The 27,604-nt window shown below is 41.1% G+C and overlaps 1 protein-coding gene across 1 annotated transcript; it reads right to left on the reverse strand.

Annotated features, from left to right (window-relative positions):
• Positions 1-21,969: 21,969 nt before the first annotated feature.
• Positions 21,970-27,224, reverse strand: KERA (keratocan). The gene is made up of 2 exons (XM_070754778.1): positions 26,339-27,224; positions 21,970-22,136 (listed from the first exon to the last, which is right to left on the reverse strand). The coding sequence occupies exons 1-2, from the start codon at positions 27,222-27,224 to the stop codon at positions 21,970-21,972; spliced, it is 1,053 nt and encodes a 350-aa protein (XP_070610879.1).
• Positions 27,225-27,604: the final 380 nt, after the last annotated feature.

A 27,604-nucleotide genomic window follows, 5' to 3' on the forward strand; every position in this document is an offset into this window, starting at 1 on the left:
ATAGTCACCATAGCTGTCATCAAGATTTAAAGTCTGGAATCCTTGGGTTCTTTGGGCAGAGAAATCTGACACAAATCTCCTCTTCTCCCAGGCTAGACTCAGGTGGATGCATGTCCACATATCTAAAACTTGGCAAAATTGGCCTTCTCCGGGTCCCGTCGACTAAACAATGTCGTTTGGCGGGACCCAGGAGAAGAGCCTTCTCTGTGGTGGCCCCGACCCTCTGGAACCAGCTCCCCCCAGAGATCAGAACTGCCCCCACCCTCCTTGCCTTTCGTAAAGTTCTTAAGACCCATCTCTGCCGTCAGGCATGGGGGAACTGAGACATCTCCCCCAGGCCTATACAGTTTATACATGATATGGTTGTGTGTATGCTTGCTTTTAATAATGGGGGTTTTAGTGTTTTTTTAAATTATTAGATTTGTTCTTATATTGTCTTTGTTATTGTTGTGAGCCGCCACGAGTCTACAGAGAGGGGCGGCATACAAATCTAATTAATAATAATAATAATAATAATAATAATAATAATAATAATAATAATTTCACTAATGTCAAAGGCAGGGGTGTCAAATCCAGGGCCCATGGACCAGATCCAGCCTGTGGGTATTTAGATCTGGCCCATGGGGCTGACCTGGAAACAGCAAAACTGGAACATGGGAAGACCACACTCAGCCCTACTGAGCTCCATTTTTGGCTGTGATGGTTTCCTGCAACCCTCTCCCTGTGAAAATGGAGCTCCACAGGCACCCCTGACATCAGTGACATCAAGCTGACCATGCCCACCCTGGCCATGCCCCCATCCCACCCGAACCTCCTCAGGTTAAACACAACCCTGATGCAGCCTTCAATGAAATCTGCAGAAAAAACAATTGCTGCCATTCCAACTTCCCTTCCATTGAGGACCTGTATAACTGCATAAGTCAAAAAGAGGGCGGTGAAAATATTTACTGACCCTTCACATCCTGGACACAAATTTTTTCAACTTCTACCCTCAAAACATCACTACAGAGCACTGCACACCAAGACAACTAGACACACATACAGTTTTTTCCTGAACACCCTCACTCTACTAAACAAATAATTAGGAAGGATCTACAGAGGACCTTATTTATTTATTTATTTATTTATTTATTTATTTAGTTAGTTAGTTAGTTAGTTAGTTAGTTAGTTAGTTAGTTAGTCCAATACACAATGAGGGTTTTAGTGGGTATATCTATATACACATAGTAAAATACATGATGAAGGTTATAGAGGAGATACTCATAGTAAAAAATATCTAATAGAAAAGAAGATATAGTAATAGAATATATCAATGAAAGAATAGAAGAAGAGATATAGGAATAGAAGAAAGGTATAGGAGATATAGGAGAGCAATAGGACAGGGGACGGAAGGCACTCTAGTGCACTTGTACTCGCCCCTTACTGACCTCTTAGGAATCTGGATAGGTCAACCGTAGATAATCTAAGGGTAAAGTGTTGGGGGTTTGGGGATGACACTATGGAGTCCGGTAATGAGTTCCACGCTTCGACAACTCCGTTACTGAAGTCATATTTTTTACAGTCAAGTTTGGAGCGGTTAATATTAAGTTTGAATCTGTTGTGTGCTCTTGTGTTGTTGTGGTTGAAGCTGAAGTAGTTGCCGACAGGCAGGACGTTGCAGTATATGATCTTGTGGGCAATACTTAGATCTTGTTTAAGGCGTCTTAGTTCTAAACTTTCTAGGCCCAGGATTGAAGGTCTAGTCTTACAGGGTGTTCTATTTCGAGTGGAGGAGTGAAGGGCTCTTCTGGTGAAGTATCTTGAGGGGGCATTTTCTCCCCAGGCTCCTAAAAGGACATTGAAGCCTAGGGAGAACTAAAAACTGACATGCATATGTGCATACTTGGGAGCCCTGCCTGGAATTATGGGTGTGGTCATATATGTCCATGACCCTCCCGTGTTCCCCTCTTTTGGCACAGAAAGCAAAAAAAAAAAAAAAAAGGTTCACCATCACTGTTGTGGGCTTTTATGTATGTACTGTATAGTTCAGAAGAAGGGAGAGGGGAGACAGGAAGACAAGTTTATTTTTTCACTGCACTGACTGCACAATTCTTGAGGATTGACTGAGCCTCCAGCCTGGAAGGTGAAAAGAGGATCCTTGTCTACAGTCATTTCAGATTAGTCAGGAAATCTTTGCTTCTCAGTTCAAGAAGGAAATGTAGTGGAGAGTCTGTGCTTGACTCCTCAAAAGCCAGGCAGCATCCTTGGGACTGTAACAGAATTTAAACTTTGTGAAAGATCCTAACAATCTTCTGCCCACTTCACGTTCACACTAAGTTCAAGCCATTAAAGAGACTCAGAAATGTATAATAAACATATTAACAGCTGTAGCAATATGTCCAACTCGTGTTTTAGCTCTATCTAATTAAAATAATAATTTACAGAATCCCATTGGTTAGTTAATGCATGATTGCCTTGTGGGCAATGAGTGATCAATTCATTCATAGCTTTAAAGTCCATTGCCTATATGCAGATCTGAAGGTCTTCTCCAGAGCTGTTCTACAACTGATAAGGAAGTATGTCTTCCAGGGGAAGGGGGATGTTTGGAATGTCACATATTCAACTTAGTTGTAGATTTGTGCCTACAGAAAGTCACACAGCACACCGTGGTTTGCCAGGCAATATCCTAGGTGCCATTCTGTCTCCACACATGGAGAGAGATTTATTTCCTGGACAAGAGGGATGTGATTTCATGTGCTGCCTGCATCTATCGATGGGGCTTTACTTGTTGGCATGACCCAGCTTCTAGTATCCTGCAGATTGGTACTGGTTTAGGGTTCCAGCTCTAAAAGAGCTGTGGTTGCTCTCACTTTAATGGATAAGTTGTATCCAGAGACACAGCTGAGCCTTACATTTCTGGCATTTAGGAAGACATCAAAACCTTTTTTTAAATGAACATCTGGCAACTAAAAAACCCAAGGGCAATCTTTTAGTTATTTTATCATTATAATTTATTAGTATGGTTACTATTTCTATACTACCATTTATTGTAATCTGACAATATTGCAGCATCTTGACTGTGGATACTGTATAATAATTTAAATATGAATATAAGTATGTTTCATTGAAGGGCAAAACAGAAATTGAGATTCATACCAAGTGGCTAGGGTATATTCATTCATTTTGAAAGCATAAATCAGAATGTGAATTAACTTGCTGGTGGTTGGTTGAAACTTTATGAATTGTCTTAAGAAAACTAGTACTGATTAATGGTTTAAGTACCAAATTCATTGAGGATAATACATAGCCCAGAAAAAAATGGGGAAGGAGGTTAATCACATACATACTGTTTAATAATAATATCAGTTTTAGGCTTTATTAATATAAAAAAAATAAGTAAGAGTCTCATATTATTCTACATTGGTCAAACCCAATATGACAGTATTTGGTCAAGCACACACTTTAAGGATTCCAAGTAAATGAAAATGCTTAGAGAAATTGCTTAAAGATGATCAGAAATACATGTGAAAAAAGAACGAAGAAGCGACAGGTATAATATAACTGAGGAGATGCCACAAAGAAAGTCAATATCTATTTTACATCAAACCAGAGTGCAAAACATAGAAGGCAGATTCCTAACTTCCTATTAGTAAGAGCAGTTCAAAATTCATTTCATAAACAGTTGGTAGACTGTTCAGTCAGAGGTTAAACAAGCATCTGTTGGAGATGTTTTAATTGAATCCTTGCAATAAATAGAGAGTTGGTTGAATGTCAAAGAAGGTCCCTTTCAATTCTACATGTCTATCAATTTCTATTCAAAGAGATTTTAAAAGTCACATGAGTGGAAATATGATAAAACAATTGACCCAATTAAAAGCTTTGAAGCATACTTTTAGTGAATTGTATTGTTAATATTTTACCTTTCTACATAAAATAACTACCTCACATTCTGTCAATTTATGAAATGATATATCCTTTTAGTAACATGGTAAAGTAAGATTAAAATGAGGTTATCATGCATGAATTATCATAATATACAGTGGTACCGCATCTTACCAACGCCCCTTCATACAAACTTTTCATGATGTGAACCCGGGGTTTACGATTTGTTTGCCTTGTCTTAAGAACTATTTTTGTTTTACGAACCCAAGCCTGGGTGTGTGGGCTCTCTTACTGCGTGTGCGCTCTCGTACAGCGCATGCACTCTCTGACTGCTGCAGGGATTTCCCTGCCTTGTGACTGTCACCGCCGGGATTTCCCATTTGATTACAGCCCCCGCCGGGATTCCATGCTCGGAGAAAGCGCTCTCGCAGCTGCTTCGCTGGGAGTGCTTTTGCCAAGCATTTCCAGAATGCCCGCCCTGCCTCTCCTGCAGCCCCTTCACTGACAGACCTGGATGAAAGCGCTCCCAGCAAAGGGGCTGCAGGAGAGGCAGGGTGGGCATTCCCAAAGCGCTAGGAGAAAGCACTCTCGCAGCCACTTTGCTGGGAGCGCTTTCTCCGAGTGCTTTGGGAATGCCTGCCCCACCCTTCTCACAGCCCCTTCACTGGGAGTGCTTTCATCCAGGACTGTAAGTGAAGGGGCTGCAGGAGAGGTGGGATGGGCGTTCCAGAAGCGCTCAGCGAAAGCGCTCCCAGCGAAGCGGCTGCGACAGCGCTTTCTCTGAGTGCTTTGGGAATGCCTGCCCGCTTCTCCTGCAGCCCCTTTGCTGACAGCCCTGGACAAAAGTGCTCCCAGCGAAGGGGCTGCAAGAGGGGCAGGGCAGGAGTTCCCTAAGCGCTCGGAGAAAACCCTCTCACAGCCCCTTCGCTGGAAGCACTTTCGCCAAGCCAGCCCCTTTGCAGCCGCCCCTCTGCTCCAGCCCTGCCCTCCCAAAGGGTGGGGCTGCCACATCTATATGCTATTACTGTATGTGGGTTTTCCTCCTAATAGCTGAACTTCACATAGTGAATTAATTCCTATGAATCTTTAGATATAAGTTCCATTGCACTGAATATAGTTAACTCCTAATTTTATATAATAATAATAATAATAATAATAATAATAATAATAATAATAATAATAACAACAACAACAACAACAACAGCAACAACAATAATAATAACAAGTTGGGAGGGACCTTGGAGGTCTTCTAGTCCAACCTCCTGCTTAGGCAGGAAACCCTACATTACTTCAGACAGATGGTTATCCAACATCTGCTTAAAAACTTCCAGTGTAGGGGCATTCACAAGTTCTGGAGACAAGCTGTTATATTGATCAACTGTTCTGAATGTCAGGAAATTTCTCCTTAGTTTTAAGTTACTTCTCTCCTTGTTAAGTTTCCACCCATTGTTTCTTGTTCTACCCTCAGATGCTTTGGAGAATAGGTTGACTCCTTCTTTGTGGCAACCCCCATGAGATACTGGAACACTGCTGTCATGTCTCTCCTGGTCCTTCTTTTCATTAAGGAACTGGGCATTCAGTCATGCCCAGTTCCTGCAACCGTTCTTCGTATGTTTTAGCCTCCAGTCCCCTAATCATCTTTGTTGTTCTTCTCTGCACCTTTTCAAGAGTTCCAATATCCTTTTTTGCATATTCATATTCCAAGTGTGGCTTTATCAAGACCTTATAAAGTGGCATAAACACTTCACGTGATCTTGATTCTATCCCTCTGTTAATGCAGCCTAGAACTGTGTTGACTTTTCTCCAGAAAATAGGTGCAAAATACAGAAGGATCTTGACAAACTTGAACAATGGACACTATCTAACAAAATGAAATTCAATGGTGAATTTCATTTTTTTGGCAACTGCTGCATACTGCTGGCTCATATTTAAATGGTTGTCCACTAGCACTACAAGATCCCTCTCACAGTTACTACTGTTGAGTAATGTATCACACATACTGTACCTGTATGTTTTGTTTTTCTTGCCTAAATGTAGAACCTTACTTTTTTCACAATCGATTTTCATTTTGTCAGATAGTGCCCATAGTTCAAGTTTGTCAAGACACTTCTGTATTTTGCACCTATCTTACGTGAATAATTTATTTCCCAAATACTGTAAGCAATCTTAACAATATCATGTTACAGTGGTACCTCAAGATACAAACCCCTCGTCTTACGAACAACTCGAGATACGAATTCGGGGTTGAGAAAAAAATTGCCTCTTCTTACGAACTTTTTTCGTGTTACGAACGCCAAACCCAAACTTCCGGGTTCGGTGTTCGGGAGGTTACTGGGAAGCCCCCGGCTGTTTTAAAAGGTGACAGCCGGGCTGGGAGGCTTCCCAGCAACCTCCCGAACCCTGAACCCGGAAGTTCGGCAAAAGTTCAGGGTTCGGGAGATTGCTGGGAAGCCCCCCAGCCCGGCTGTGACCTTTTAAAACAGCCGGGCGGCTTCCCAGCAGCTTCCCAAAGCCGAACGCCAAACCCGAACTTCCGCGTTCAGCGTTCGGAGGCTGCTGGGAAGCAGTGCGGCAGTTTTAAAAGGTGACAGCCAGGCTGGGGGGGGGCTTCCCAGCAACCTCCCGAACCCAGAAGTTCGGCAAAAGTTTGGGGTTCGGGAGGTTGCTCGGGAGCCCCCCAGCCCAGCTGTGACCTTTTAAAACAGCCGGGCGGCTTCCCAGCTGTCTCCCGAAGCCGAACGCCAAACCCGAACTTCCACGTTCGGCATTCGGAGGCTGCTGGGAAGCCCCGCTGCCCGGCTGTCACCTTTTAAAACAGCCTGGGGGCTTCTCAGCGGCCTCCCGAACGCCGAACCCGGAAGTTCGGGTTTGGCGTTCGGCGTTCGGGAGGTCGCTGAGAAGCCCCCAGGCTGTTTTAAAAGGTGACAGCCGGGCGGCAGCGGTTTTTTGCGGGGGGGGTTTTTTGGTTGCACGGATTAATTGACTTACGAACCTTTCGTCTTACGAACCTCCCCCTGGAACCAATTAGGTTCGTAAGATGAGGTATGACTGTATATATATTTGTGGGCATTTTCCCAGGAAAAGCAATGGATATTAGAAAAAAAGTTAGTTTATTGAAATCTGCTTCCTTATACCTTTTTAAAGCTACTGCAAAAAACTGCATATAAAGAACTTGATAATATGGTAGTCTTTGTTTCACTAGGGTGAAAATATATAAAAATGAAGATCCTCAGAGTATATGTGTGTGTCTCTAAAACATATTGTTGCCATCTGTCATTTTGAAAGGAAGACAGTTTATAAAGAAATGGACTTGGGGACAAATTACAAAGAAGAAAAAAGAAAAAGACCAAGAAACAGGAAATCAAGGCAGATGTTTTCTGGAAGAAGCCTAGAGGGAGAAATGCATTTCAGATATCTTGGCACAGCGCTATGTTGCTTGTATTATAAATATGCAACATATTGTACTCACGAGAAGGGCAAGCATTTATTTTTTCTCAGCGGAATACTAAATAATATCTCTTTTTCTAAAAGAAATTTTAAGTAATAATTATGCCATATTCTAGGAAAAAATGTACTGAAATTAACAGATGTATGAAACTGGGCATGTCATAACAATATAAATACCCAAGGGAGCAAAGCATGATAGTTAATTAGTATCATTTCTATTAATGTTAGGGGTTGGGTAGATCTTAAGGGTTGGGTATATTATGTTAAGGGTTGGGTATATCTTTAGAAGATAATATTTTTAACTCAGGGTTAAATTGTGGGCTCCTTGGCGATCTGTGAATTTGGTTGTTTTCTTGTAGATGTTTCATTATCAAACTAGATAACATCATTAGTTTCTGCTAAGAACCACCTATACCCATGATGGTGAATCTTCAGCATATGTGCCACAGGTGGCACATAGAGCATTTTCTATGGGCACACCAACCGTCGCCCCGGTCCAGGTTCACCATGCATGTGCGCACACTTCCTGCCAACCAGCAGGCCTTCAGTTCTCTGCTAGGCATGCAAGGGGGTGGGGTCAGGGGTGGGCTACTGCCTGGACCGAGCGGAATGCAGTGAGGTAGCGAAAATGGAGCTACACACCAGAGCACCCAATTTGCACTGAAAGATGTTGAAACAAAATGCATAAGCCACAGTGTGGTAGTAAATATTTCAGTAGCCCCTCACTGGGCAGGCCATGAACATGGCCAGGAGGGTGGGGTACATTTTTTGGCCTCACACAGCACCCCTGGGCCTGGTTTTGGCTTTCAGATTGGTGCAGGAGATTTTCCAGGCCCCAAACTAGGCATGAAGTGGGCATGCGCAGAACCCCTGCACCCTGTTTTGCCTTCCAGTTTGAGCAGGAGACCTTCTAGGCTCAAAATGGGGCCTCCTGCACCAACCTGGCAGCCAAAAGTGGATAGGGTGCATGCGCAGAGGGAGGAGGTCATGTACACATACTGGGGACTTGCATGCATAGGGGTGGGGCACACATAGGAGATTACATGTGCATGCACAGGAGCATGGGGCACATTGCATTATGGGTGGAGGTATACGCATATGCACATTTTCGGCACCCAACAACAAAGTCACTGGCTTATATCACCGCACTGCGAGCCATCTGTAGCTTCCAATACTCTTCCAGGGTAGCCCTACAGAGAGTATGTTGCTGTAGTCCAAACAGGTCCTAAAGCCCTATATGGCTTAGAACCAGACTATCTACAGGACCATCTCCTGCCACATGCCTCTCAGAGACAAATTAGATACCACAGGGTCTCCCTTCTCCAGGTCCCATCAACTAAGCAATATTGGTTGGTGGGCCCATGGGGGGACTCTTTGTGGCAGCCCTTGCTTTTTGGAACCAACTACCCCCCAAGGTCTGTACTACCCATACCCTACTGGCCTTCAGAAAAGCATTGAAGATCTGTCTCTGCCGACAGGCCTAGGGGCCATGAGAACTAACAGCTTATCTCTAGCCAATATCATCTGACTGGTATGCATGATGGTATGAAAGTGTTGATTGGATTTATGATTTTTTATTGTTATTAATTATTAAGGTTTTTATTGTTATTATTAAATGTTTTTCATCTTTATTAAGGTGCTTATATTAAGGAGTTTTTACCATTATTAATATTTGAATTTGACTTTTTATTGCATAGTTTTTTATTGTTATGAGCTGCCCTGAGTCCTGCGGGATTGGGAGGCATATAAGTCAAACAAACAAACAAACAAACAAGCAAACAAACAAATGTGATGTCTATGGCTTCAGTGACTGTCTTCAGGGACTCCTGATGTATGAAAGGTAGCAACTAGTGCACAAGATGAAATTGTGCAAATCCTCTCATATGAACGAGGCATTTCCCATTTTTATTTTAGATATGAAATTAAGGGAAATTAAGTACTCTCAAGTTCAGTTGAGAAAAATGAAATTGATTGAAACAATTTTTATAAAGACTGCTTATTAACAAGATATGAATTGTTTCCTTCATTTAATAGAAAGCAATTTAATAGAAAACCCTTCTGTCCTGGATTTTCTATTAAATGTTCACTCAGGGTCCAGTTACATATCGTGACAAGCATTGCTGAGAAAATAAAGTATTAAATAAAACTATTAATCTCCATAATTAGATTCTGCTGCTTTATTTATGAATTTTTCATTCAACCTTTTCCCCCTTAGCTAAGCAGATAGTTTCAATTTCTTTCAAATGAGATTATTCCCTCAGATGAAAGCACCTATATTTTAAAATTGATTCTGGAGTGGTTTCAACTGCTTACTTATCGGTGTGTAGTGCTTAAGTTTACAGAAGGTCTAAAAGATGTAGATTGCAATATACAGATAGACCTTAACTTAGAACCGTTCGTTCAGTGACAGTTCAAAGTTAAAATGGCAATGCAAAAAGTGATTTATGACTATTTTTCACACTTATGACCATTGCAACACATGGTCACATGGTCAAAATTTAGGTGCTTGGCAGCTGGTTCATAGTTATAACCGTTGCAGTGTCCCGGGGTCAGGTAATCACGTTTTGCAAACTTCTGACAAGCAAATCAATGGGGAAGCCAGATTTACTTAACAATTAGGTTGCTAACTCAAGAACTGCAATGATTCACTTAACAAATGTGGCAACAAGAGTTGTAAAATGGGGCAAAACTCACTTAACAAACATCTCACTTAGCAACATAAATTTTGAGTTCAATTGTGATCATTAGTTGAAGACAATATATTGGGCACACTTTAATTCAAGGCAGAAAGGATTGTTATTACAGTTATAAGTTAAATATAGAAATTAATCTTGATTGGTGATCATGAAAGATATTTCTTCTTCTTTGGGCGATCAGAATTGTACCTTTAATTTTGGCAACAGCAGTCCCTTAGAATTATTAGGAGCTGCGTTTTTCATAAGCAAAGTCTAGTATTTAAGAATTTTGATTATTTGAATCCAATTGTTCAATGTAAAATTATTTTTCAATATTTTTATCACAGTCACTACTGATCTTTAAGTAGACAAAAGGATTAATTAAGAAAAAGTTAAATATGAAGAATGGTTTAATTCTGCTTGATGTTAATAAATGATTGTATAACCTTTATGAATGTGATTTTTGGAAATTGGTCTTTTTAAAAATCTTTTCAACATAATGGGCAAATTTAGGCAACAAAATGTCCAAACATTTTGTATTAGATGTGTATCATTTATTTATTTATTTATTGGATTTGTATGCCGCCCCTCTCCGTAGACTCAGGGCGGCTAACAACTGATAAAAGTAGCATGTAACAATCCAATCCAATACTAAAATAACTAAAAAAATCCCTTATTATAAAAACCAAACATACCATGCGTAAATTGTAAAGGCCTAGGGGGAAAGAATATCTCAGTTCCCCCATGCCTGACGACAGAGGTGAGTTTTAAGAAGTTTACGAAAGGCGAGGAGGGTGGGGGCAATTCTAATCTCTGGGGGGAGTTGGTTCCAAAGGGCCGGGGCCGCCACAGAGAAGGCTCTTTCCCTGGGTCCCACCAAACGACATTGTTTAGTTGATGGGACCCGGAGAAGGCCCACTCTATGGGACCTAACTGGTCGCTGGGATTCGTGCAGCAGAAGGCGGTCCCTGAGATAATCTGGCCCGGTGCCATGAAGGGCTTTATAGGTCATAACCAACACTTTGAATTGTGACTGGAAACTGATCGGCAACCAATACAGACTGTGGAGTGTTGGTGTAACATGGGCATATTTGACTGCTCTCACAGCTGCATTCTGCATGATCTGAAGTTTCCAAACACTTTTCAAAGGTAGCCCCATGTAGAGAGCATTTCAGTAGTCGAACCTCGAGGTGATGAGGGCATGAGTGACTGTGAGCAGTGACTCCCAGTCCAAATAGGGCCGCAACTGGTGCACCAGGTGAACCTGGGCAAACGCCCCCTTCGCCACAGCTGAAAGATGTTTCTCTAATGTGAGCTGTGGATCGAGGAGGATACCCAAGTTGTGGACCCTCTCTGAGGGGTGTCAATGACTCCCCCCCCCTAGGTGATGGATGGACAGATGGAATTGTCCTTGGGAGGCAAAACCCACAGCCACTCCGTCTTATCAGGGTTGAGTTTGAGTCTGTTGACACCTATCCAGACCCCAACAGCCGATTTTGTAATTAATAATATGTCCAATTGCTCTTCAGATTTTCTTTCACATACGTTTCACTTCAAATCTAAACCAAGCATATAGCAATAAGTAATGGTTTAAGTTATTGTCCACTCTAGTTTGTGGCATATCAATAACATGTATCATTTTTTGCCTTTTTATTGCTTTCAGTTTCCCAATTATAGGAATATTTCCCAATGACTTTTGCACCCATACCTCTCCAGAATATCTAAGGTTTAACTTTATTTTTAATACTTTAATTTAGCAGTTGGTTTTATCTATTATTTGTTGTCTAGGGGTGGGTTCAGGGGTAGATGACTGCCTGGAGGGGCAGAACATAGTGGGGTAGTGAAAATGGAGCTCCACCCCAGAGCACCAAATTTGCACTGAAAGATGTTGAAAGAAAATGCAGGGCGTCCTGCATAAGCCATGCCCACAGTGTGGTAGTAAACTTTTTGGTAGCCCTTCACTGGGTGGGTTCCACTTACCTTTGCCACCATTTGCATCACAAGGTTTTGCATGTTCCCTTGTGCAATTTGGCTTCCGTGAGTGCTCAGTAGCTGGAATCAGCCCAAAGCACAGCTGAGGAGCTGATCAGCTGTGCTTTGGAGGAAGGAATAAAGGTCAGTTTAAACTTGGGGGTGGGAGGGAGGGCCCTTTTACAAGAAGCAGAACAGAAAAATCTTCAAAACAGTAAAAAGAAATAGCAAAAAAAGAGTGTGGTGCCCACGGCCCTGCACCAGCCAATCCAGTTCAGTAATGTCACCAGTGGGTCTTTACTGGTTTTGGTGATATGGTCAAAACCGGGAGGAACCCACCCCTGGTGTAGTCCAAGATATTCTCAACAACTGTCTCTGGCAGAATTCATAGTGCACTATAACTGCACTATGTTATATAGCCTCGGAGGCACAGTGGTTAGAATGTAGTACTGCAGGCTACTTCTGCTGACTGCCGGCAGTTTGAATCTTATCAGGCTCAACATTGACTCAACCTTCCATCCTTCTGAGGTCAGTAAAATGAGGACCCAGATTGTTGAGGGCAATATGCTGACTCTGTAAACTGCTTAGATAGGGCTGTAAAGCATTGTGAAGCGGGTATATAAGGGCTATTGCTATCTTATTTGAACCTTTCTTCCTCCCATAATATGGCTATATGCTAAAGCAGTGTTTTTCAACCAGTGTGCCGTGGCACATAGTATGCCATGAGACATGGTCAGGTGTGCCGTGGGGAAATTAAACATGGCTCCCCAAACTATGGCCCGCGTGCCGGATACAGCCCGTGGAGGCCATTTGTCTGGCCCACCACCAGCCGCCTCCATCCGAACATAAAAATTCCCCTCACAATCCCTCCAGCTGTCAGCGACAGGAAGAATGGAGGCACAGGGAACGCTCAGTGACCAATCACCTTCTAGGATTCATCCCAAATCTAGCGATGAACCAATAGCAGGCCGCCTCTCATCCACACCCAGGAAGATCCCTGCTCGTGCTGCCGCGCACTTGTCATTGTGTGGTCGCAGTGAGTAGTTGAAGCTGCTACTCCTCCCCATGGTCCCAATTTCTAATCCTGGTCAGGACTGTAGGTAAATGTTGCCACCACTAGATGAAGCCTCAGCCTCAGCTGGTTATATCTATACTGATGGTGTATATAGGTTATTAACTATATGTATAATATATACTGTGTTAGAGTGTCATTTTGATTGGTGTTGTGCACCACGATTTTGTAAACGTAAAAAATGTGCCATGGCTCAAAAAAGGTTGAAAATCACTGTGCTAAAGAATGAATAAGGAAAGGAATTGGATTCTGATTAGTTGTCACTTTTAGCAGATTCCCATTGGTCATAATTAATAGTCTAAAGGGGTTTTTTAAAATAAGGATGGTCAGGAGTGCTGTGTAGTAAGAGCAACTAACCTTAAACCAATTTGATCAAGACAAAGCTGTTCCTCAAAAGCAATGATACCTTTTCTTTTTGTAGACTCAAGTATCCAATGGGAAAAAAAATCCACATCTTTTAGTTTTCAGAAATATTAAAGCTAATTAATTCATTATGCTGTATAATTTGTTTTATATTTAACCCTGGGCAAGGGGTTCTGTATTTGTAAAGAGACAGTTTGCTTCGATAATGCCTTTTATGTTGCCTTAAAACTCTTTCATACCTCTTACCTGTCATTTTCTAAAGGCCAGGAGAGCCTTCTATCCAAATATTGTGTTTGACAGAAGCCTTTTCAGTTCTGACAAAAGCATGCTGGGAAAGCTGAGAGGTATGTTCTCCAGCATAGTTTGAAAACGTTTGGAGTAAAACACACCAGATGAGGTCTGCTTGTTTTTTTGAAGAGCACCTTCTGCAGAAACAGTTGCTGAGGTTGCATGCACGGAAGTTAAAAAAATGCCAAAAATCGGGGAAATCTCTCTTGCATGAGCATCCTCACACAAGATTTGGCTTCCTGCGCATACCAGTCAGGCGGAGCTGCACACACAGCTCCATTTTCCCTACAGGTGCTAAGGCATCAAGCGCACTAGTAGGAACCTAACACAGTTTAACAATTACAGTCAGAGAAGCTATAAAGAATTGTGAAGCAGAACACAGCCAAGACAGCTACTTGACTTCACTTTAAAATGAAAAGTGGCCATGATGATGTGCAAAGTAGAGCTTCCCTTGAACTTTCACTGAAGGGAGACTATTTTTCAGATTGTAAGATGCACCTTGTTTTCGGGGAAGAAAATAAGAAAAAATATCTGCTTACTAGTATCTATCTGGCTAGCGCCCTGAGCAAACAGCTTGGAACAAGTATATTAACCTTGCAAAGCTCCGTTTGAAAGGCTGCTTTTTCAACCTTGCAAAGCTCCATTTGAGAGGTTGTTTTCAACCTTTTAAAGCTGTATGAAGAGGCTGTTTCAGCTTCCGAAACAGCTTTGGCTGTTTGAAAGGTTGGGTTGGGCTACATTTGGTGTACAAGACATACCCAGATTTTCACCCTCTTTTAGGAGGGGAAAAAAGGTGTTTCTTATACTCCAAAAAATAGGGTATTTGAAGACTGTCAAAGTCCATCATAAGAAGGAACTGAGATTAGATCATGATAAAAATATATATCAATTCTTCTTCTATGACTCAGAAGCAGTATGCACATTTTAATTTTTTATATGTGAAACATGGGCTAAAGGTAAAAGGGTTGTTTTCAAAATCATTTGCGGTTTAGTTTAGAAACATAGAAACATAGAAACATAGAAGTCTGACGGCAGAAAAAGACCTCATGGTCCATCTAGTCTGCCCTTATACTATTTTCTGTATTTTATCTTAGGATGGATATATGTTTATCCCAGGCATGTTTAAATTCAGTTACTGTGGATTTATCTACCATGTCTGCTGGAAGTTTGTTCCAAGGATCTACTACTCTTTCAGTAAAATAATATTTCCTCATGTTGCTTTTGATCTTTCCCCCAACTAACTTCAGATTGTGTCCCCTTGTTCTTGTGTTCACTTTCCTATTAAAAACACTTCCCTCCTGGACCTTATTTAACCCTTTAACATATTTAAATGTTTCGATCATGTCCCCCCTTTTCCTTCTGTCCTCCAGACTATAGTTTGCTTTAGATTTACATTGCTGTTAATGTTTCCAAATATGTCTTTTTAAAACTGATTCACATTTTGTGTTGTGTTGTTTTGCTTATTTTTGTTCAGGATAATCCTCAGAATATCTGTCAAACAGCTGTCATAATACTTTTGTCTCTACCAAAATAAGATGCATTAAACCTGTGTCCATTCTAATAATTTATAAAAATTGGGATTTTCTACCAATAATAAGCTTATATTCAGGCACTCTTGGGATAACTGTGATAAATCTCATAAAATAATTATTGATGAAAACATGTGATTACATTTTGTGGAACATTTCTTCAAAGAACATTTTAAAGGTCAACTTTGGAGTAAAAATGAACTAAAAACTACCCTTGTGAATGCACTCCTTCCTAGTCCCTTTCTCCTGCTGGACCTAACCATATCTTCCTTGTTTTTGTGTTTGCCTCCTTATAACATTTCCTTTTTCCTGTTGTCTCTGCTTGGAAACACCCATATAAAGTATTTACTTGAATAATATTTTTCCATTAAGTCTTCTCTTCTGAACAATAACTCCCTTAGCAGGAAATCTTTCAAAAAGTTCCAAGTTCCTAGGACTTGGAAACCAAATGAAAAATTGAAGCCAATATATCATCACATCTGCAGAGTTTTGAGGAACAGGAAAATTTCCACTATTGTTAGCCATCACAACAAGATCATTCAAATAAATCCAGTCTTCTATTTCAAACAACTAACCACCCATTCTGAAAATTTTCACCAACCTAGTGAGAACAATGCAGAGTGGAATTAAAACTGAGACCATTTTCCTAAAGTTGCAATCTGCATAGTAAATGAACATCTTGAGAAGAGATTCAGTTCTCAAGGAATAAGAAACCATAATATAGAATACTTAAAAGCAGCTAAAAGTCATGTCTCTCTGTTAAGATTTTAGTGCTGTGATGGCGAACCTATCCGTGATGGCAAAGATTGGAAGCCATGCAAGGTGTTACCCTATATCAACTCCAGTGTACATGTGCATGCTATCCAGCTGAGTTTTGGCCTTTGGAAAGGCCACTTTTCCCTTTGGAGGCTTCAGGGAAGCTTCCCTGAAGCCCCAGAGTGCACAAAACTGCCCAATGGGCAAACTGGAAGTTCAGAAAAATGTACTTCTGATTTGCCCCTTATGCACTCCGGAAACTTCTGGGAAGTTCCTGATGCCCTGGAGTGTGAAAAATACCCCAAAGGGCAAACTGGAGGTTTGAAAAACAGACTTCCTATTTGCCTGTTGTGCAGTTTTTCACACTCTGGGCTTCAGAAAGCTTCCATTGAAGCCTCCAGAGTGCGAAAAACAGCACAATGGGCAAACTGGAAGTCCATTTTTCAGAACTTCAGGTTTGCCTGTTTGGCCATTTTTTTACTATCCCAGGCTTCAGTGAGGCCTGTCCTCATGCACAGGGACAGGGGGGATTGTGCACACTCTCAGAGGCAGTGCAAGGGTGTGTGCATGTGGGGGGGGAGGGAATGTGTGTGGGCACATGCACATGTGCTAGCATACTCACAAACACCTTTTTGGCACACAAACCAAAAAAGGTTCTCCATCACTGTTCTAGTGGTATTTTTCAGAAGATAGGTTCCTAGATAGGCATGATCAATAATGAGGCTTAAAGCAGACTCACTCATTTCTCGATCCAAAGACCTGAAAAATAGTTTACCAGCAATTTCTGTGACTAGAAAAGGAAACCAACCATGGTTTGAGTAATGTGATCATTTCCACATCTTCTAGTGCTCAAAACTGGGTGGAGATTGTGGTTGTGTTATTTCCTCATAAGGCACAAGTATCTGTAGTTTAGTTTAGTTTAGTTTAATCAGATTTGTATGCCGCCCCTCTCCGCAGACTCGGGGCGGCTCACAGCAACAGCAATACAAGACAAATCCAATATTAAATTAATTTTAAGAACACCACAAGTTAAAAACCAATCATACACACTAGCATACCATACACAAATTTTATAAGCCTAGGGGGAAGGAACATGTCAATTCCCCCATGCCTGACGACAGAGGTGGGTTTTAAGGAGCTTACGAAAGGCTAGGAGGGTGGGGGCAACTCTGATATCTGGGGGGAGTTGATTCCAAAGGGTCGGGGCCGCCACAGAGAAGGCTCTTCCCCTGGGTCCCGCCAAACGACATTGTTTAGTTGACGGGACCCGGAGAAGGCCAACTCTGTGGGACCTAACTGGTCGCTGGGATTCGTGCGGCAGAAGGCGGTCCCGGAGATATTCTGGTCCGGTGCCATGAAGGGCTTTATAGGTCATAACCAACACTTTGAATTGTGACCGGAAACTGATCGGCAACCAATGCAGACTGCGGAGTGTTGGTGTGACATGGGCAAATTTAGGAAAGCCCATGATAGCTCTCGCAGCTGCATTCTGCACGATCTGAAGTTTCCGAACACTTTTCAAAGGTAGCCCCATGTAGAGAGCGTTACAGTAGTCGAGCCTCGAGGTGATGAGGGCATGAGTGACTGTGAGCAGTGACTCCCGGTCCAAATAGGGCCGCAACTGGTGCACCAGACGAACCTGGGCAAACGCCCCCCTCGCCACAGCTGAAAGATGTTTCTCTAATGTGAGCTGTGGATCGAGGAGGACGCCCAAGTTGCGGACCCTCTCTGACGGGGTTAGTGACTCCCCCCCCAGGGTGATGGATGGACAGATGGAATTGTCCTTGGGAGGCAAAACCCACAGCCACTCCGTCTTATCCGGGTTGAGTTTGAGTCTGTTGACACCCATCCAGACCCCAACAGCCTCCAAGCACCGGCACATCACTTCCACTGCTTCGCCGACTAGACAAGGGGTGGAGATGTAAAGCTGGGTATCATCTGCATACTGATGATACCTCACCCCATGCCCTTGGATGATCTCACCCAGCGGTTTCATGTAGATATTAAATAGTAGGGGGGAGAGGACCGACCCCTGAGGCACCCCACAAGGGAGTAACCTAGAGGTCGACCTCTGACCCCCCACTAACACCGACTGCGACCGGCCAGAGAGGTAGGAAGAGAACCACTGAAGGACAGTGCCTCCCACTCCCAACCCCTCCAGCCGGTGCAGAAGGATACCATGGTCGATGGTATCGAAAGCCGCTGAGAGGTCAAGAAGCACCAGGACAGAGGATAAACCCCTGTCCCGGGCCCGCCAGAGATCATCCATCAGCGCGACCAAAGCAGTTTCCGTGCTGTAGCCGGGCCTGAATCCTGCCTGCTGAGGACCTAGATAATCGGCTTCTTCCAAGGACCGCTGGAGCTGGAGCGCCACCACCTTCTCAACAACCTTCCCCATAAAGGGAAGGTTGGAGACTGGTCGATAGTTGTTGAGAATGGCTGGGTCCAGGGAAGGCTTCTTGAGGAGGGGGCGCACAAGTGCCTCCTTGTAGGGATCCGGGAAGGACCCCCTCCCCAAAGAAGCGTTGACAATCTCCTGGACCCAGCTCCGTGTCACCTCCCTGCTGGCCGAAACCAGCCAGGAGGGACACGGATCCAGTAAGCAGGTGGCGGAACTCACAGCTCCAATGGCCTTGTCCACTTCATCAGGTGTCACCATATCAAACTCTTCCCAGACAGGTGGACAAGTACGTGCCCCAGTCACCTCAACTGACTCGTTGTCAGTCGACTCTGTATTCCAATTGGAGTCGAGGTCCCCTCGGATCCGAGCGATTTTATCAGCGAAAAACGTGTTAAAATCCTCGGCACTACTCTGCAAGGGCTCCCCAACTCCCCCCTGATTAAGAAGGGAGCGGGTCACCCTAAACAGAGCAGCCGGGCGGGATTCCGCTGATGCAATCAAGGCGGAATGATACGCGCATCTTGCCGCCTTGAGCGCCACTTTGTAAGTCTTAACATGTGCTCTTACAAGTGTTCGATCGCATTCGGACTTACTCTTCCTCCATCGCTTCTCTAGACGTCTCTTCTGGCGTTTCAACTCCCGGAGCTCCTCGTTGAACCATGGAGCTCTACGGGGTCTAGTGCCGCGGAGAGGTCGCAACGGCGCAATTCGGTCAAGAGCCTCCGCTGCAGCCTTGTTCCAGGCCTCAGCCAGAGACTCTGCCGAACTGTGTACGAGTGTATCTGGAATAACCCCAAGCGCCTTCTGAAAGCCCTCTGGATCCATCAGGCGTCTGGGGCGGAACAGCTTAATCGGTTCCGCCTCCCTGCGGGGAAGGATTGGAGCCAGGAAGTCAAGCCGCAGTAGAAAATGGTCTGACCATGACACAGGCAACACTTCTAAGCCCCTTAGTCTCAGACCATTACTCAGTTGCTCAGAGAGGAATACCATGTCGGGTGCATGCCCCCCCTCATGAGTCGGACCCTGTACTACTTGGGTCAGGTCCATGGCTGTCATGGTGGCCATGAACTCCTGTGCCAGTCCAGAGGTTTCACCGAGCGACGGCAGGTTAAAGTCCCCCAAGACAATAAGTCTGGGGAACCCCACCGCCAACCCGGCTACCTCCTCGAGTAGCACAGGCAGGGCTTGTGACATGCAGCTGGGAGGCAGGTACGTGAGAAACAAGCCCACCTGGACCCCTAAGTCCAACTTCACCAGGAGGGACTCGCAGCCCGCAATCTCTGGAGCAACGAGTCTACGCAGGCCAAGGCTCTTCCTGGCTATAATAGCCACTCCTCCCCCCCTTCCCTGGGGTCGAGGCTGATGCCATATATGAAACCCGGCTGGGCAAATTTCAGAGAGAGGGACTCCTCCCTCTGGGCCCAGCCAGGTTTCAGTAACACATGCCAGGTCGGCCTCCTCATCCAGGATCAGATCCCGGATGAGGAGAGCTTTATTTACCACCGACCTGGCATTGAGTAGCAGCAGCTTGAGCCCAGGGCCAGAATTACACTCATCACCAGCACCCAGGATTGGGTTCACAGAGCCGGAACAAGGGATCGTTATTACACAACGATCTCTTGTTCCCCTGGAACGGCTAGCTCTGTGGCCCCCACCATATCTGCCTCTCCCCAGCAGGACTGGAATATTCCGACCCTCTACCACCTCAGACATCGGTGCCCCCTCCCCTCCTGCCTCTCCTGTGTCAGGTAGGCTAATCAAATCATTCATACCATTTATTTCATCCATACCAAAGTTCCACCCAGCCCACCCATAACAATCATTCATTTCATACGTGTCATCATACCCACCCCAATAATTCATTAGTTACATTTGTGGGTGGTACTTGGTCCTCTCCTTTATTCACAAAGATTTGAAAAGCTGATCTACTTGCCAGTGCTGCATTCTTCAACATGGTCTACAACCTATCATTTCTAATTTCAGTCACTGTACTAGAAGCCCATAATTTAACTCTGTTCAACCCATTTCCAAAACAATTTTAAAATGTGAACAGTTTCAGCATAATCCTTTAGTTGCTCCAATGAAAATCTTTCTTCCTCCACTACATATAAAGTTGGGATTGAGTAAAAACTTTGTGAAAGCCATGGCAAAGACAAATTCACAAGAGTTCCAGTACATTTCACAGAAATTTTCCAGCATTTCACCAGCCAAACTGAAGGAAGGGGTTTTTGTTGGTCCTCACATCAGAGAGTTTATGAGAGATGATGTGTCTGAAGGAACTCTAAATGATAGATTTGTAGGTTAGTTATTGAATTAAGTGTCATTCATATGATTTTATTTGTAGTGACAGTGCAAGACTCATTTTGAGATTTGAATCTAGCAACATTAATAAGCATATATATTCTGTATGACAGTTTATATATTCATTGATAGTGATGGGCGAACCCAACGGTGTTCGGGTTCAGCAAGTTTGGACGAACTTTACGCAAAATTCAGCCGAACCCGAACCAAACCCAAACCCAAACCCGAACAGGGAATCCCACGAAGAGATTCCAGGGGCGGAGCTTTGACGTCACGTATACCGGCAGGTTGCTAAGAAAATTTTGGGACTTGAAGTCCACAAGTCTTAAAGTTATCAAGTTTGGGACCACTGCCCTAAGTATTTACGTTTTTTTCTTTAACTAGGAATGTTGCTTCTGCTACCCAGAAGGCAAAGAGTACTAAGCTTGTAACATTATTTTGTTGGAGTAAGTCTCTGATGTATCCTCCCAGGTTGCTTTGTGTTTCTATTTTGTCTATTCCTCTTCTTTATGATCAGTATTAATATTATTGATTCCATATTTCATATTATTATTGTTGTTGTTATTATCGTCATCATCAGTGTTATCAGTGTTATTATTATTATTATATTTTATGCTTAACTTTTATTTAGATTTAGGGATTTAATGTATATGTGATTTTGTATCTATCTGATATGCATATATAGATTAAGCTATCCAGATCTAATATGGAAAAAATAGGTTTTTAACAAGACAGGTTTAGAACCACATGAATGTTTTACAAAGCTTATCATCTGTTCGAGTAAATCTTCAAACAAGTTTTGCTGTTATATAGAAATGAAGTCCCTTTTATTAAAAAATATATATAATGACATTCTCTAGGTATATGTAGTTCAAACACATATCTATCTTCATTTTCTATCCAATAGATTAAGGTATGTTCTTACTTTTTAATTGTAAAATAATGAAGAACCTTAAAGAGGGAAGATTGATTATGTTAGTTCCATAATTAAACACAGCAAGCTGATATTTACAGTATTGTAATACTATACCTATAAAGATTATTTAATTATTGCTTAACATAGATTAAAACATAATTCCTGAACATCCAGGCCAAGGTACATATGATACACCACAACAAATGATATTTTAAACTAATTTTTCTGGTTTTTGAATCCATCTGTAAAATTTAAAGTAAAGGAGTTACTAGGAAAAAATAGACAATACTTCAATATTGCAGGGAAAAATGTTACAAAATATATGGAAAGCGTAACAAGTCAAGTGTCAGAAAGATGTTCATTAAATCATTTGTATCACAAATTAGTCTTTAAATAACAAGAGCCCGAAGGAGTCGAAAGCAGAGCATGAGATCCAATGGAATTGGAGGTTTAATTCCATTTCCATCCAGGCGGAGATAACGGAGCTGTGGTAAATTTCTCTCATAAACATAATCTCCTGGGATAGGAATAGGACATACTTGAGTTCCATTAAGACCTAAAAAAATGCAACAAATAAATATGAAAAAGGTTATTGGTAATAGACATATTAGATTATTTATTTATTTATTTGATTTCCATGCTGCCCTTCTCCTGATACTCAGAGTAGCTCCCAACATGTAGAAATCTAAATAAAATTTACAGATTATTAGGTAAAATCTATTGATACTTTTATTTATTTATTTAGTTCAATTTGTATGCCACCCAACTCCCTAAGGACTCTGGGCAGCTCACACCCAAAGAGATTAAGACATACACTATTAATATTAGAGCATCTAATACTTTGAATATTATTATTATTATTAATTGCATTGCTCAGGAGACAGAAAGATCACCAGTCAACATCATGTTCTTTCTCTTATCAAAGGTGAGAAAGATAACAAAATAGTTTTGCTTTGCTGGTTAGCCATCATTTAAGTAGCAAGGGTACCTTCAATGTCATTTCTGAAATTATAAAGGTGTTTGAAAGGTTTGTTTGTTTTTCCCTCAGCAGACAACAGCATCTGCTGGCCTTGTCTAGGCTCAAAAGCTAAACAAGGTCAAATCTGGTTAGAACTTGAATGAAGAAAAAATGCAGAAAATAGCTACTAATCTTTAGATGAAGACTACAGGTGGAAGTGGAAATATGAAGAAAGTTTAATAATCACTTCTGAATGATTGCCAAGCTCGAGCAGGTGACTATTTTTTTTAATTGCACTTGCAATAAATTGCAGGAATTCTTCCCCTAAAATAGCTCCCTCACTCTGTCTGTCTATCTATCTATCTATCTATCTATCTATCTATCTATCTATCTATCTATCTATCTATCTATCTATCTATCTATCTATCTTTCTATTCAGAGTTGTTGGGAATCAACTTGGTATGTAACTTTAATAAATAAATCTAAGAATTGCAATCAAAGTGAAGTCACTGATAATTTAAAGGAGAATTTAATGCAGAGACACATTTAATTTAGTATTTAATTTTTGTCCTTTTTTACATCTTTTCAAGAGGTCTACAAATGGCAAATATCAGATAAATAATTATACAGTTTGATTTCTTTTAATTTCCCTTGCTGAGAGAGGAAGAATGTTCACCTTTATTTTGGGGGCCAAGGTTTTAGATTTGGGGTTTGTTTTGTTTTGTTTGCCTTAAAAGGTCAGAAACTCACTGAAATGTCTTCAGAACTTTATGAATGGGAAATTTTATCTAGCTATCTAGCTATCTACTGTATATCTATTTATTCCATTTGTATGGCACCAATCTGCCTAGCCACCTCACAATCAAAATTAAAACATACAGATTTCTTCAAACAAGAGAGTTCTAAAAATCAGAAAGCATTGTGTCGAATATCAGTGTAATAACAGTGTATTTTCATAAAAAAATAGAACCCAAAATGTTAAGAACAAGGCCATACACATACAATATACATACATATATAATATTGTGAACTTCACAGAGCATTTCTATATGTTTCTAAACATGAAGCAGGTACAGTTGGTTCACTTATTTTATGGATTTATTCATGTGATTCATTTGCCTGTAATGGAGGTGTTTGGCCTTTTTGTAATGTGAGACTTAGAATAAATTTCTGGGTATTTTAGTTAATTAATGATTTCAGTTTTCTGCTGTGATTGGGTTTTGGGGATTTTTTGCAATAAACTCTCAGCATTTTCAACTGTACAATAGGGTTTTTTTCATTAATCCATATATACATTATAAGAAGACATAGCATAAAATGTGTGTCTGGTTTCATTAATTTAAGATATTATCTCCAGTTTATGTCTCCAACTCCCATCCCATCTATTTATTTACTACTAAACTTTAGAGTTGATATCTCTGCTTGTCATACTATTCAACCATTTGATGCTCATCCTACTACTTTATAGTCACATTAAAAAGGATACAATATTCTCAGAGTTACTGGGAATCAGACGGCATATCAATTTAATATGTTATTATGGTTGGCTGCACAGACAGCCACCTACTTAGACTGCATTTAGTGTATTTACACTCCTATTAAGTCTTTCCCAGGGACCTAAGATAACCTGATGATGATATTATTATTTTGCTTAATCAGATGTTTAGATTGGATTTGGCATTTTTATCCACTTATCAAATTCTTCCATTATTACTATTTTATGATGTCTTCCTAATTTGGATAGCTAAAACTTTGTTGTGAATACTGAGCAATATTCATCCTGATTATCTTAATTAGTTCTTGTAGTGATAGATATTTTAATAGATAAAATACATCAAATAATCCTATATAATTTATATGTCTGGTTTCTGGCTGGTTCTGATTAAATAAGCACTTTTTTAGTTATCAATGCTAATTATTTTACTTAGAGTTGGATTCTGGCTGGACATATCCAAGTGAGCTGCCAGGACAGTCTTGTGATGTTAATTGGACTGAATTTAATTCTGATTACAATTGATTGCAATGATGTGAATAAGATCCTCTGAACTCTGACTTCATCTATCTGTTTATTACTCTCTTGGTTTGAGAGGCTGACCTGGTAGTCCATGCAATCGTTGGATCCATACAATAAGGTCAGCCTCTCTGAGGGCAGAAATGATCCCTTTGACTTTGAAGGAGATGATGGTATCCCCCTTCATGGACTTTGCCACTGGGGATAGTTACCCATAAGTTCAGAATCTAATACATCATATTGTATTAATTGTATATACCAGGGGTCTCCCTTGGGGCAGATACATTACACACAGGCCATGCCCACCCCAGCTCCACAAAGGGAAAAACATTGCGAAACATCAGGTGACAGCAATGGGATGTGGCAAGTCTGACACCCATGGTACATACCAATTAATACACACTACATAGCTGCACAGGGGAAGCTGTCAGTGAAATTATCCAGTGTCTGGAAGCCGTTCAGGAGGAAACTAAGAGGAACAGACTCATGCTCAATCCTGTCAAGCTTGAGTAGTTGTGGCTGTTGGGGCTCCCTAGATAGGCACTTCGTGGCTATCACTATAGTAGTACAAGAAATATGTTTTTGGATGAGTTGCACTTTGGCATTCATAACATACTACACAATTTGGGATTTCTCCTTGTTTGAGCGCTTGCTTAAAGAAGTCCAGAAGGGCCTTTGAATCGGTCTGCCAGGTGCAGCAATTGTGCAACTTTTCTTCAATTTGGAGGCCCTTCAGACTGTCAGTTATGCCCTATTCAATTCCTCATGTGATGTGACTATTGCAATTTATATGGGGTTGCATTTGAAAACCTTGCAAAATTATGAGTGATTCAATAAGCTTAGGCAATAGCAAAAAATTCTTGTTATACTTATTCTCATCACTGCTTAGAGAGATGCACTGGTTATGACTTGGCTTCTCAGTGCAATTCAAGATACTGATTGTCATTTATAAAACACTTCATTGCATAGGGTTTAGTTCTTTAAGGGAATGTATGCTTCTAATAGTTTCTACTCATTTAGTCTAATTGCACAAAGTGGGTGTATTTGGTGCCTCCAGTTAAACATTGTAATTTTGCATAATCAAGCATGCATGCTTTCTCTGACATGTCTACGCAGACTTGCTTTTTCTGATGCCTGTCATTAGGGTATTCATGGAGCTTTTGACAATTATTTGCTTGTTATTTGTATGGCTTTCTACAAGCATTGATATTTTTATTTTATATATTCTTTAGAAAGAATATGAACCACATGGAATGTTTTTGGAGTTGGGCTACTCTAAAAACTAATGTAATAATAATAATAATAATAATAATAATAATAATAATAATAATACTTGGCACACTGGGCGCAGTGCCAAAGGATCTCAGCGGACATTTGAAAACCATCGAACTTGACACAATCTCCATCTGTCAATTGCAAAAGGCCATTTTACTGGGATCGGCAAACATAATTCGCCCCTACATCACACAGTCCTAGGTGCTTGGGAAGCGCCTGACTGGTGATGAAATACGAAATCCAGCATAGTGATCTCGTTTGCTGAGTTGTATTGAAATAATAATAATAATAATAATAATAATAATAATAATAATAATAATAATAATATAACATTATATATGTGAACAATTTCAAAATGCTGCCTCTTTATTCTGTATGAAACATAAGCCAATGCATATTATTCAGAAGAGAGACGTCTAAGTACTAATGCACTTGCATTCAAGTACAGATGGCAAACTTCTGTAAATAGTAGGAAAACAGAGTTACTGCAAAAACATGCGCCATATACACTTACTATTGATTCTGTTGTTATTAAGATGAAGATGTTCAAGATGGATACCGATATCTGGGATTATGGTGAGTTCATTGTGTGATAACTGAAGATCAAGAAGGGATGAAATATTGAAGATTTTGCTTGGTACGCCTCCATCAGTTAATTTGTTGTTGTTCAGCCGTAGGGAAACTAATCTAAACATTGCATCAAAATAATTTTCTGGTATTGCTTCAATAGAATTACTGTCCAAAAATAGCTGATTCACATTAGCAGGAGGAATTGGCGGCATTTTTTTAAGGGAATTTTGAGCAACGTTGAGTTGCAAGAGATTGCTCAGTCCTTGGAAGGTAATGCTTGACAGAGCAGTGTCCAAAAGTTTGTTTTGATGTAAGTCTAACATAGTTAGGTTTTCCAAATTGTTGAAGACACCTGGAGGGATTGCATTGATTTTGTTTCTTGCTAAACGCAATTGTTCAAGGCTTCTTGGCAGGGGATCTGGCACTTCTTCTAAAAAGTTGTCTTCCAGGAACAAGTAGAGTAAATTTTTTAAATTGTTAAATGCACCTTTTTCAATTCCATTGGTAGTGATTTTATTATTGTTCAGATTAACCCATTTTATTTGGGTGGCATTCTCAAAAGACTTCTCTGTAATTGTTTCAATAAGATTGTTTTGGAGATAGAGATACCAGATTCCCGGTGGTATGGCAGGTATATCTTTCATTGCCTTGCTATCACAGTATAAAGCATTTGGAAAGTTTGGAGGGCAGACACATTTCTGTGGACACTCAAAGGTATAAAACAACCAGTTGTATGGATCAGATTCATCCTCCATTGCTCTGATAGTGTGAGTCCACACAATATTGGTTAAGAAGGATACCAAAAGGCTGGAACAAAATATTATATTCATAGTTTACCTTAAAAAGAGGGCAAAATGAAGTTACAGGCTACCCACTCATATTTTGTTTCCAGCAACAAATTACATTAATTTTATAATACAATTTGAAGGTTTATATTCTTATAAGAGTAAAATATAGTGCTATATCATTTTTGTCTGTTACCCTACCCCAACATTTATTTTTAAAAGTATTGCTTAGTAGAGCATTCTGCAGCTAATTTTTGCATCAGTTTAGAATCCTTGTAAATTGCTACACAGCTAAGTTGCATCCACATTCAATATTTGTTTAAAAGAAACTTTAAAAGAAGTTTGATTTGCTAACTGGTACCAGATAGGTTTGCTTTACCCTTAATCTGACAACATATTTATTTTTTAAAAAAAATCAAACGAAT

This window comes from Erythrolamprus reginae, chromosome 6 (assembly GCF_031021105.1).
Source record: "Erythrolamprus reginae isolate rEryReg1 chromosome 6, rEryReg1.hap1, whole genome shotgun sequence".
NCBI lineage: Eukaryota > Metazoa > Chordata > Lepidosauria > Squamata > Dipsadidae > Erythrolamprus > Erythrolamprus reginae.

Bases quoted from the DNA above. Each gene is read 5' to 3' on its own strand.
- KERA (XM_070754778.1), bottom strand. From the start codon at position 27,224: ATGAATATAATATTTTGTTCCAGCCTTTTGGTATCCTTCTTAACCAAT. The intron at 22,137-26,338 runs GTAAGTGTATAT...GCATTTTTTTAG, and splicing joins TAATAACAACAGAATCAATA to GTCTTAATGGAACTCAAGTA.